The sequence below is a fragment of the Taudactylus pleione genome, unplaced genomic scaffold (genome assembly GCF_031769625.1).
Source record: "Taudactylus pleione unplaced genomic scaffold, aTauple2 ptg000690l, whole genome shotgun sequence".
Taxonomy (NCBI): Eukaryota; Metazoa; Chordata; class Amphibia; order Anura; family Myobatrachidae; genus Taudactylus; species Taudactylus pleione.
In genome coordinates this window covers 3,761,940-3,774,016 of record NW_028285092.1, presented here as the reverse complement: position 1 = coordinate 3,774,016, position 12,077 = coordinate 3,761,940, and the positions used below count along the sequence as shown (strand labels likewise).

General features: G+C 41.2%; 1 protein-coding gene across 1 annotated transcript in view; it reads left to right on the top strand.

The window, feature by feature from the left end:
- ANKRD44 (ankyrin repeat domain 44) overlaps nucleotides 1–12,077 on the top strand; it is a 1,197,127-nt gene that overhangs the window by 700,479 nt on the left and 484,571 nt on the right. The window contains exon 14 of the mRNA XM_088456231.1: nucleotides 1,610–1,755. Coding sequence (XP_088312357.1) covers nucleotides 1,610–1,755 — 146 coding nt within the window. The remainder of the gene's footprint in view (nucleotides 1–1,609; nucleotides 1,756–12,077) is intronic.

Below are 12,077 nucleotides of genomic sequence, written 5' to 3'. Positions count from 1 at the left end.
ATACATTTGCAAATATATGATTAAGCGGCGGGCCAACGTCAAGGCTCCTCTATAACGGCGTCCCTAACATTAAGGGGTTCACGTAACTCCCCAACTTACTGGATGTACTTTGGACTATTCATTTAATCTTCCTGGAAAGGATTGTGGCGCTTAAAGAACTTCCTGGGGGACCAATATCTCACAAACTCCATACTACTGCACAACGTATGCTAAAAGGAACTTTGAGAAAAACACCCCAGAGACTGGTAATCTATTTCGCTGCTCAATCTTACCTTTTCTGACATACAGGAGGGAGTCCTAATCCCAGTACAATATTTTGGGAGTTGATATCATTTTGCATTGTGCATTTTTCTTTTCATGTGTTTATGTTTGTATTATGATTGTAATTTTATCAATTGAGTACACACATAGCACACTCTTTTGAGTGTGCCAATCTCTGATAATGAATTAAATGTTTTTATGTTAATAGTTCAAAACCGTCCATCTTTAACTTATCTATTTTGGTACAAATATAGCGCTGGTTCTTGCATTTCGTTCTTTAAAAAGAGTAGTGCTTCTCAATGTGTTCCTCGGACTAATATAATTTAAATATAATTTGTGCACTCCTGTCCTAGAGTTTAGGAGATACAGTAGACTAATGTATTGTCTGTATTGATTTGATTTCTAGTTTTACATAATTTAGATTTGTCTAATGGAAAACTATTATCTTTACAAATAAATGCTGTGTTTTATCGTAAAGTGTTTTCTTCAAAATATATATATTTTTTTAATTCTTACATTTATTGTCCCAGACTTTTTAGGTACTGTGAACAGACAGTAATAATGTTATATTAATGCATTATGGCAATTTTGGTTACTAAACATCCTTTGTCGCATTTCATTTTTGCGCCATGTGTCTGAACTGTAAAGGCGCATATCCACTACACAATATAAATGGACGATTGAAATATTACAACATCATTATCGTTCAATCGTTCAGTGAATATGCCGGCAATGACCAGTGATTCATGCTCCCGCTGGTTGTTGTCGGCAACGGTCATTGCCTGAACATACTGCCCAACCTTCTGATAGACAGGTTGTGCATGTTCGGCTATGAGGGAGGGTGCCTGCACTGAATAACATATCATTCAGTGTGGGCACTGCACAGTATAATAAACGATTTTACGATAATTATGTCGTAATCATACAGTCGTTCATTACTCGTGTAGTGGATATGCGCCTTAACTTTGCTTTCAAATAAATTCATGTAATGACATTTTTTCCTTAAGCACTGTTAACATGTGAGACCAATTTAGGAATCATGCTGAAACATATTTTCTGTGTGCCATAGTACAGTTTATTTATATATGTCTGAAATTTAGTTTCTTGTATTGTAAGCACAGCGTTTATTTTTCTTGATTTTAATGTTCCTTCCTTTGTGTTTGCCATTTGAACATCTTACTGCTTGTACATAATTTTTTTCTAGATTAATATTTATAGCATTAATATTCCAACAAATGTACAGAAGAATAAAGTCAACCCAATTTATGTACAGAGAGTTAAAAAAACGTGTCAAGTTTTTTAACTCTCTGGAAAGTAATCATGTATTAATAATTATATTTATTTTTAGGACATCCTTGCATTATGCATCCGCTAACTGCCACCTTGAATGTGTTGAAATTTTGGTAAACTCTGGGGCAAATGTTAACGAAACCGATGAATGGGGGAGGACATCATTGCACTACGCTGCAGCTTCAGATATTGACAGGAGGTACAGTATATACAGCATTTATGCAGTTTCTGGATATGTATAAAACTAGGTCATACTTGCCTACTTTTGAAAAAGCATTTCAGGGAGAGTGTGAAAGCACCACCTATGAGCGCGGCGGTAAAGTGGACGTGTACTGCTACGTCTGAGAGGCGTGCGATAAAATTGGTTGACATCCAAATGTAAATGAGCCCCAAAGCAGATAGTAAGATCTAGTTGCTGATGAAAACACACTGATACATTTTTCAGAAAATGTATGTAGCCATATGGATATGTCCCTTCATTTATAACAATCTCATTTCATTGTATACTGTATATCTGTGTTTTTTCTCCTTAATATAAAAGCTACATAATTGGAATAAGGCACATTCAGGGAGATTGCTACACTCTTCAGGGAGTTAGGGAGATTGCTGCTAATTCAGGGAGTCTCCCTGACAATCAAGGAGAGTTGGCAAGTATGTTCTAGGTTACATTTTTGTTTTCAAGATCACTGTACTGAAAGTAACATTATGATAATTCAGTGGATTGCACCACATATGTTAGCTGTTAGGTAGAATATCACTGTTAGATTAAACAATAGATTTTTTATTAATTAAAAAAAAGATGTTCCATGTATTTTTTATTTCCATGTGAATGAAACTATGATGACAAAGAAGAAAACAGTGTTGTCCTGTTTGGTGCACTAATTAATAAAATTTAACCTTTATTAAATACAATTAAAATATGTAAGCTTAATCAGTGAACAATGGTAAGTGTATAAAAAGGTGGATAAAGTGATTAAAAAGCAGATTGACGGATCCACTGTGTGTTTATTTGTTGTTGTACATTAGCAGCATGTGTTTTATATTGATTAATGCAATGCTGGTAATCCAGTTCAATAATAATAATAATATGTTAATACTGTATTACACCCAATAAAGATTGTTATTCATACGATGGCTGGCTACATTACACATTGCATACTATTTGTAGCAGATTATCTTTCTGCAATTTTTACAATATAGTGTCATATGTGTAAATACCTTATGCATATTAAGCTGGTTATCTGAGCACAGAAGAACAATCTGATAAAATAAATCAGTATACTATGTTTTAAAAGTATGTGTAATCTACCAAATACCTTCTGTTAAATCAGCAGTTGATTACTGCCACAAAACAGTATTATGTATACTCATTCAGAGACATTATAACTGTCAATGGGCTCTATTTATCAACATTCGCAATTTATTTGTGGTTTTTAAGTGATAATAATGATGATTATTGCATAGCAATAATCTAATTTATCACACGGATGTTTTAACATCCGCACGCTGGGACATAGATTGCGATAAAGCAAGAATTAATCAACACCCAATATAAAACACATGCTGCTAATGTACAACAACAAATAAACACACAGTGAGTCTATCAATATGTTTTTTTGAATCACTTTATTCACCTTTTTATACACTTACCATTGTTTTTAAATATTGCACCGATTTAGCTTAAATATTTTAATTGTATTTAATAAAGATTGCATTTTATTAATTAGAGTGCAAAAACAGGACAACACTTTTTCTTCTTTAGCGTTTTAGGTCCTACGGTTGTCAAAAGGCTAAACCCCCTTTAAATATACACAAGTATTTGTGGTGAACACTAAGGTGCCAAATCTAATTGGTATAATACTAACAGTGTTGGATTTGTGCAAGGATCCATTATTCCAGTTTTCCCTTTTCCCTGAATTTTGAAAGAATGAAACTATGAGCCTAATTCAGAGATGTATGCTAACCTCATGGTGGGGGGACTCTGCATGTGCAGGATGTGTACTTCGCATATGGAGCCCTCTATCTGCGAGTTTGCTCACAGAGTCTCCAAAGCCGCAGCCTGATTGACAGGCTACAGCGTTGCTGGGAAGCATTCCCGGAAACAAGTTCGTGTTGCCCTTGTTTTCCGGGAGGGATGAGGCCAGGGTCCGTGCCATTGATGCAGACTCCCTGACCTCACAAGCCACCAGGACCTAGTCAGGCTGCTGTAAGCTTCAGCTACTGCACCTTGGTCGAATGGACAACAAGTATGACCGATGGTCATGATTGTTCCAATAGTGGGCCCAGGGTGCGACCTTGGTTGCAGTACTAGTAGCATGCAGATGCAGCAAGGAGGTGCCTGACACCTCTTCTCCTGCATTTTTATTTTAGATGGACGAAATTGCACAGTCACTTGTATGCGGCTCTGCAATTCTGTCCATATCTAAATCAGGCCCAATATACAATGAGATTTTATATGAGTAAGCCACAGGGGATCATAGAGTGTTTAGGTGAGCAATCAAAAGATAGTAGCAGCTCTGGATTAACCTTTCAACGCCTTCTGGCGATTGTGGTGAGCTCACCGGTGGTCTCCACCGAAGCACAAGGGGAGAGCCAGCCTAAAGTGTGAACCAGTAAGAGGACTGAAAGTGGACCAACCACGGAGGCCGCATACTAGACTATTGAGAGTCCAGAGCGTACATCTGTGGTGCAGCAACGCTCCCTAATACAGCCGGGAGGTCGGATAATAGACCGCGGAAAGAAAGCTCAGAGCGCTTAGCCGTGGTACAGTGATGCTCCCTAGCAAAGCCTGCCAAGCCCACAGCGCACAGCTGGGGTGCAATAATGCTCCAGTACAGCCGGTGAGGTACTATAGGAGCCGCTGCTATAAACCATCACAACAAGCTAATCTGGGAGGTAATTTATTATTCTGGCTATATATATATATATATATATATATATATATATATACAGTATATATAACAAGAAAATATTACTCCCAACTGAGAAACCCTAATGCTCTTACTATAGGTATACCTGGTTTTATTGGAAACATTTCTACCAGTGTGTAAGGACTGATATTAAATCTTCCTATTACTGGACAATTACTTTGTGGGTGAGCACATCATTACCTCCTTCTTCCTCTATTGTGGAACTGATCACCAGTGGATTTAGGGCCGTATTCAATTGCCGGCGAAAAGCCAAGATCGGCGAAAAGTTCTCGCTGGTGACGTCATTTCGCCAGGCAAAACTGGCTTCTCAGATGTGAACCACTTAATGTTAGGGACGCCATTATAGAGGAGCATTGACGATGGCCTGGCGCTTATTCATATATTTGCAAATGTATGTAACTAATACCTCTGAATCTCTATTATCATGAAGGATTTAAGTATTTTTTGTTGATATTTCTGCAGTGTGCTGGAGGGAATCTTTTTTTTTGTTCTCTATAAAATAATAAACAACCTAGCCCTTTCTTAGGGCACTAGCTCACTTATTGAGGCCTCTCTATAGAAGCAGCTAATCTGCATGAATGTCTCTCACAGCCTCTGAGATTTGTGGTCCTTCCTGCATGACTGGACACTGGCCTCCTGGCCTGGTATAGCTTTCTCAGCTTGTTGGCTGCCGCCTCTCACAAGGACAGTGTCAGAGGTACTTGGATCTGCCTGCCTCCTTGCAGGTATGATCCTGACCACCTGGTCCGCTTCACTCACACTGCAGCCCCACCTGGACTGTCTGGCTGTGTCCACCAGCAGCCTCACCTGGGCTCTGGTCTTACGGCAGCCATTATACATCTTCCCACAATGCTTTTACTACTCTGTGTGGGTGGATCTGTCCTGCCCCACACAGAATCTGCTGCTCACCAGTGCCACCTCTGGTGATACTGCCACTGCCACTATATATATATATATATATATATATATATATATATATGGTAGAATTTCCAAAAGGAAGGATGCACTCTCTGTTTAAAATTCCATTCAAAGTTTATTCATCTTTAGAACATCTCAGTTGTACAGAAGAAGTCTGTGTTCATGGTCGACGTTTTGGTACAATGATGTACCTTTCTCAAGACCTCAATTCAACAAGTCACACATGGTGAATAGTGGAAGTAGGATGAAACAAAATCATTCAAGTAAGCCAGTATGTATGCACCAGACACGCCAGACGCTGCTGCTGTTTGGAGTCCCCACAAGCGAACATCACACCAGGTCCTGATGTTTATTATGGACCTTGTCTATCGCACTGCTATTTTTCTCATATTCATTCAGACACATGTCATTTCCCCAGTGAAGTACAGGTATGCGTTTGGTGCATACATACTGGCTTACTTGAATGATTTTGTTTCATCCTTCTTCCACTATTCACCATGTATGACTTGTTGAATTGAGGTCTGGGGAAAGGTACATCATTGTACATAAACGTCGACCATGAATAAAGACTTCTTCTGTACAACTGAGATGTTCTAAAGATGAATAAACTTTGAATGGAATTTTAAACAGAGAGTGCATCCTTCCTTTTGGAAATTCTACCCTATTTGTGGACCCACATATCCTTGGAAGCACCCTGACATTGTCACATTCTTTTGCCATGAGTGCAGGACTATCTTGGTATATATATATATATATATATATATATATATATATTGTAGAGCCTGGCACTCTGGATAAATGATGCAGCGTTCTGGGTGCCTTCCTAAATGATCATGCAAAAAATCCAAAGTCCTAGAAAGGAACAGGCGGCACTCCAAATCCAATTATAAACAAAATGTATTCAAAACATTAAGGTGAGAAAGACATCATTCATCGACGTTTCAAAGTCCGCAGACTTTTTCTTCAGGATGTATCACTAAGACATCAGCAACAAACAAGTGTTATAGTGCAGGTGTCCTACCTTATATGCGCCCATATCGCGCCATATCCACACTCCCAGCTGCGCTGTCTCCGGACGAGGGGGCAGGGCCTCCGCAATCCCGGAACCGGAAGTGATGCGGGCGGTGACAATACTGGTTGCTAAGCAACCTCTGTAGCCACAACTCACCACACAGGCAGCGCAGCACTGGAGGGATACAACATATAAACATTAAAACAGTGCATCAGACCATGTGTCACAGTCACATGGAAAGTGATATTACAAAAGTGACTACGTGTATACTCATAAAACAAAAAAAAGAAAGAAAAAAAGAGAAAAACCCTGATGTAGACATTAATAATAATATCAAATATATAATCTCAAAACTCATAATTAAATAACTACTTGTGTTTAATAATTAAAAATTTACTGCTATACCATTTATGGCTATAAGCTTTCTGACATAAAATTACAACCGACAAAACTCATTATTAATTCTAACTGCAAAAAATTTTTTGGCTAGCCTTATCTAACCTGACGGTTTCATATTAACACAATGTATATTAAATAACTGATCTCAGCATCTCATAAATGTAACCTGCTCAACCTATTTGCTTAGAGAAATACATTAAGCGATAACATCTCATTGAGCCCCCTGGGCGCCATCGTATCTAATTGGTGGATCCAACGAGCTTCGGCCTGGCTCAATTTTTTACCTCGGTCACCACCTCTGATGTCTTTAGGAATGTGGTCTATTATTTTATATTTAAGGGACGCCAAAGAATGTTGCGCGTTCTTAAAATGTCGTGCAACGGGTTGATCATTAACTCGTCCCTCGAGAGCTGCCCGAATGGCAGAGCGGTGTAGTGCCATCCTCTCCCTAAATGTACGAATTGTTTGGCCCACGTAGTAGAGCCCGCAAGGGCACATTATAATGTATATCACATATTGTGTTTGACACGTTAAATTATATCTGATGTCAAACTTGCGACCCGTATGCGGATGCTTGAAATAAGTACCTGGTTCTAAAGGTGCATACACACTAGACGATATGCTCCCTGAGCGATATCGTCTAGTGTGTCCCCGGCAGGCTGTGCTCAATGTCGTTCATGACATTGAGCACAGCCGCTGAACGATATCATTAGCGATATCGTTCAGCGCCGGGCTCTCTCACCCATTCCCTGACATGCAGCAACCTGACGAGGTCGTCAGGTTGGCCTGCATGTCAGCCCGATGAACGAGGATGACGAACGACCCGCGGGAACGCGCGTCGTCGTCATCGTTCATCTTTTTTGTGTTAAAAATGGACGATAAAGTGGACGACTGAATGATAACGATATCGTTATCGTTCAGTCGTCCACTTTAATCGCCCAGTGTGTACGCACCATAAGTATCTGCACGTAATGCAAGAAGGACATTTGTAGCACCCAGGTTTTTTAATTTGAGTGAGAAATGATTCCGTGTGCATTAAAGGGGGTGTACTAATCCTAGATTTTACTAAGATATCCCTGAGGTTGCGTCCACATTTGTAACATGGCATAATTTCTTTGTTTTTAATAAAAGGTAACTCACGGTCACCAGTCAGTATTGGCCATAGTGCTCTGGTGGCCCGAGGAAGTGCCTGACTTGCCATAGTGTATTCCGACACAAACGGGATTTTATTCGTTTTAGGCCCTACTTGTTTGCTTTTTAAAAGATTTTCCCGAGGAATTTGAAGCACTTGTTCTTTGGTATCACTAAGAATGTTTGCAGGGTAACCACGTTCAGCAAATTGTCTAGATACCAAGTCTAAAGCAGAGGCCACTGCCGAGGTGTCAGAGGTGATTCTAGCAGCCCTGTACATCTGAGATTTTGGAAGAGCTTTTTTAAGAGATTGTGGATGACAACTGCTGTAGTGTAGCAGGGTATTACGGTCTGTTAGCTTGTGGAAAACCTCAGTACAGATAAGGCCCTCATTGATCTTGATCTTAACATCTAAATAATTAATTTCAGATGTACTATGTACAAATGACAACTGGATTATCTTGGGAGTTGATAACCTCAATGACCTTAATCAATTCAACTTCTGGACCTGTCCATAAAAGGAACAGGTCGTCTATATATCTGGTATACAGCATTATGTGTCTGGAAATGTCGGAATCTTCAAAGAAAAATTTGCGCTCTTGGTCAAACATAAAAACATTAGCGTACGATGGGGCCACATTGGACCCCATCGCACAACCCGTGAGCTGTAAAAAAAAACTGTTATTGTGCAAAAAAAAAAGTTTTTTGTTAACGTGAATTCCAGCAGTTCCAGAAACAAATCAGTATCCAAAGTAGTGAAGTTATTGGCCTGTAAGAAACTCCGCATAGAATTTAATCCCATGTCGTGGGGAATGATGGTATATAAATTTTTAACGTCAAGTGTGCACATAATGGTACCTGGTGGTATAACCCCTAACCCTTGCAATTTTAACAAAAACTGGGTGGTATCCTTTAAGAAAGTTTGTTGACCCATAACTAACGGCTGCAACAAAAAATCTAAGAACTGCGAAATAGGTTGCAACAAGGACCCGCGGGCCGATATAATCGGTCTGCCCGGCGGGTCCTTGGCATCCTTATGCACCTTTGGAATAGTGTATATTACAGGTACTAGAGGAAAATCGGTGGTTAATGCATCAACTAGTTTTTTGTTGATTAAATTATTATGTAAGGCCATATGCAAGATATTATCTAAGGCTTTTTTGTATTCAACAGAAGGATCATGAAATAAACATTTGTAAGTTTTTTCATCTGCAAGTTGGCGATCAATCTCAATAAGATATTTACTAGAATCCATAATAACAATCGCCCCGCCCTTATCTGCGGGGCGGATAACAATCTCTTTGCTCTTAGCAAGGTTCTGCAAAGCTTTTTTCTGTTCCCGAGATAAATTATGGTGCTGATGTTGCACTGTTTTATCAAACTTGGATACAGATTCATCTAGGATTCGAGAGAACATTTTCAGGGAGGAGTTAGAAGAAGGGGGATCAAAATTTGAGTGAGAATGAATCCGAAAAAAATCATCAAAGGGATCAGGTGCCGCTGCAGGTTTGTGCTGGAAAAATTCTATATATTAGGGGTGAGCGGGTTCGGATTTCTGAAATCCGAACGCCCCCCCCCGAGCCTCCCCCCGATCCGAGGCAGGCTCGACTTTTCCCGCCTGACTCGGATCTGAAATCGAGGCAAAACGTCATCATCCCCCCTTCCGGGTCTCACAGGTTTTGGATTCTATATAAGGTACCCGCGTCGGAACCATTTTCTCACTCGGCTGTGGACAGTGAAGAGGGAGGGTTAGAGTTAGAGCTGGCTGGGCTGTGTAGTGTTGTGCTGTGCTGTGCTGCACTGTGCTGCTGTTGTCCATAGGGGCTGTGTCCACTCCTCCAAAGTCCATAGGGGCTGGCTGTGTTGTGCTGTGCTGTGCTGCTGTTGTCCATAGGGGCTGTGTCCACTCCTCCAAAGTCCATAGGGGCTGGCTGTGTTGTGCTGTGCTGCTATTGTCCATAGGGGCTGTGTCCACTCCTCCAAAGTCCATAGGGGCTGGCTGGACTGTGTTGTGCAGTCAGTTGTCCATAGGGGCTGTGTCCACTCCAAAGTCCTGTGCAGTGTCCCAGTCCTAAAGGGGTGCTGTAGTGTTGTCCAGGGGGTGCTCTGTCCATCAGGGGTGCTCCCCCCAAGTGCAAAAAAATAAATATTTTTTCTGTGTTTGTGAATGGTGTGCGCAGTAGCCGCACATGCATCAACAAAGTAGCACCAAGTGTGTGCCTGTGTCATAAGTAAAGGGCCAGCTGGCTTGACCGTTAAAGGGTGCTGTAACCCCCAAAGTGCACTCCAAAGCAAATAAAAAAATATTTTCTGTGTTTGTGAATTGTGTGCACTGTGGCTGCACGTGCATCAACAAAGGAGCAGCGCCAAGCGTGCGCCTGTGTCCCATAAGTCTGTTAAAGGGTGGTGTAACCCCCAAAGTGCTCCAAAAAATAAAAAACAATTTTTTCTGTGTTTGTGACTTGTGTGCGATGTAGCCGTACGTGCATCAACACAGTAGCAGTGCCAAGCGTGCGCCTGTGTCATAAGTCAAGGGCCGGTTTGGACATCTGGTCCGGACTGAAGGACGTGCCAACAATTTCTGACAAGTCTACTGTCACTGCATATGATACTGTCCTCAAAGCAGCAGCGACAAGTGTGCGTCTGTCTATTAAAGGGTGGTGTAACCCCCAAAGTGCGCTCCAACCAAAATAAAATAATCTTCTTTTTTTCTGTCTTTGTGTGTGAAATGTATGCGCAGTAGCCGCACCTGCATCCTCAAAGCAGCAGCGACAAGCGTGCGTCTGTCTGTTAAAGGGTGGTGTAACACTCCACAAAAAATAAAAAATTCTTCTTTTTTTTCTGTCTTTGTGAATTGTGTGGGCTGTAGCTGCACCTGCATCCTCAAAGCAGCAGCGACAAGCATGCATCTGTCTGTTAAAGGATTACATCGGTGACAGCATCCAAGTAGGCATGTCAGACAGTCCGTACCTGTACTGGCAGGAAAAAGAGGCAATTTGGAGGCCCCTGTACAAACTGGCTCTATTTTACCTGAGTTGCCCCCCCTCCAGTGTGTACGCCGAAAGAGTGTTTAGTGCAGCCGGGAACCTTGTCAGCGAAAGGCGTAGGAGGTTGCTTCCACAAAATGTGGAGAAGATGATGTTCATAAAAATAAATTATCAACTCTTCCAGGGAGACCAGCCTCCAGAACGTACAGAGGGACCTGTGGTTGTGGATTCCAGCGGGGAGGAATTAATACTCTGTGTGGATGAGGATGTACACAACACTGAAGAGGGTGAGGAACCGGTGGAAGAGGAGGATGAGGACGACATCTTGACTCCGTAGAGCCAGTTTGTGCAGATACAGATTAATTGCCAGCTTGTTTTGTGGGGGCCCAAACGAACCAATCATTTCAGCCACAGTCGTGTGGCAGACCCTGGCGCTGAAATGATTGGTTTGTTAAAGTGTGCATGTCCTGTTTATACAACATAAGGGTGGTGGGAGGGCCCAAGGACAATTCCATCTTGCACCTCTTTTTTTTCTTTGCATTATGTACTGTTTGGGGCCAAAACCCAGAACCCAAAACACGTAAGGGTGGTTTTGGCAAAACCAATCCAGATCCAAAACACGAAGAAAGATCCAGATCCAAAACCAAAACACGAAAAGTGGCCGGTGCACACCCCTAATATATATATACAGTGGTCGAAGTGGAAATTTTGAAGTGGGGGTATGGCGACAGTGTGTTTGCGTGCTGAATGTGCGCGTCAAAAAGGGCATGGCCGTATATCACAGGGGCGTGGCTATGAGTCATAAGGGGTGTGGCCACTCAATTACACATTTTCCATAGAGAAAAGCTAAACACATAGGCCCCCGCAGAAAATATATTAATCACATAACACTGCACATAAAAAAAAAACCACACACACACATTGGAACCCATAGGGAAAAGCTAAACACATAGGCCCCCGCAGAAAATATATAAATCAGCGGAGCTTTGCATGGGCAAAAAAACTCATTGACAGCCATAGGAAAAACCAAACTACATAGGCCCCAGCTGCAGAAAATTACAGTAAATCACATAAGCTTTGCAAGGAAAAAAAACACAAATTGGGGGCAATTCAATTATAAATTATGTGAATAGCACTGGGAAAGCATTC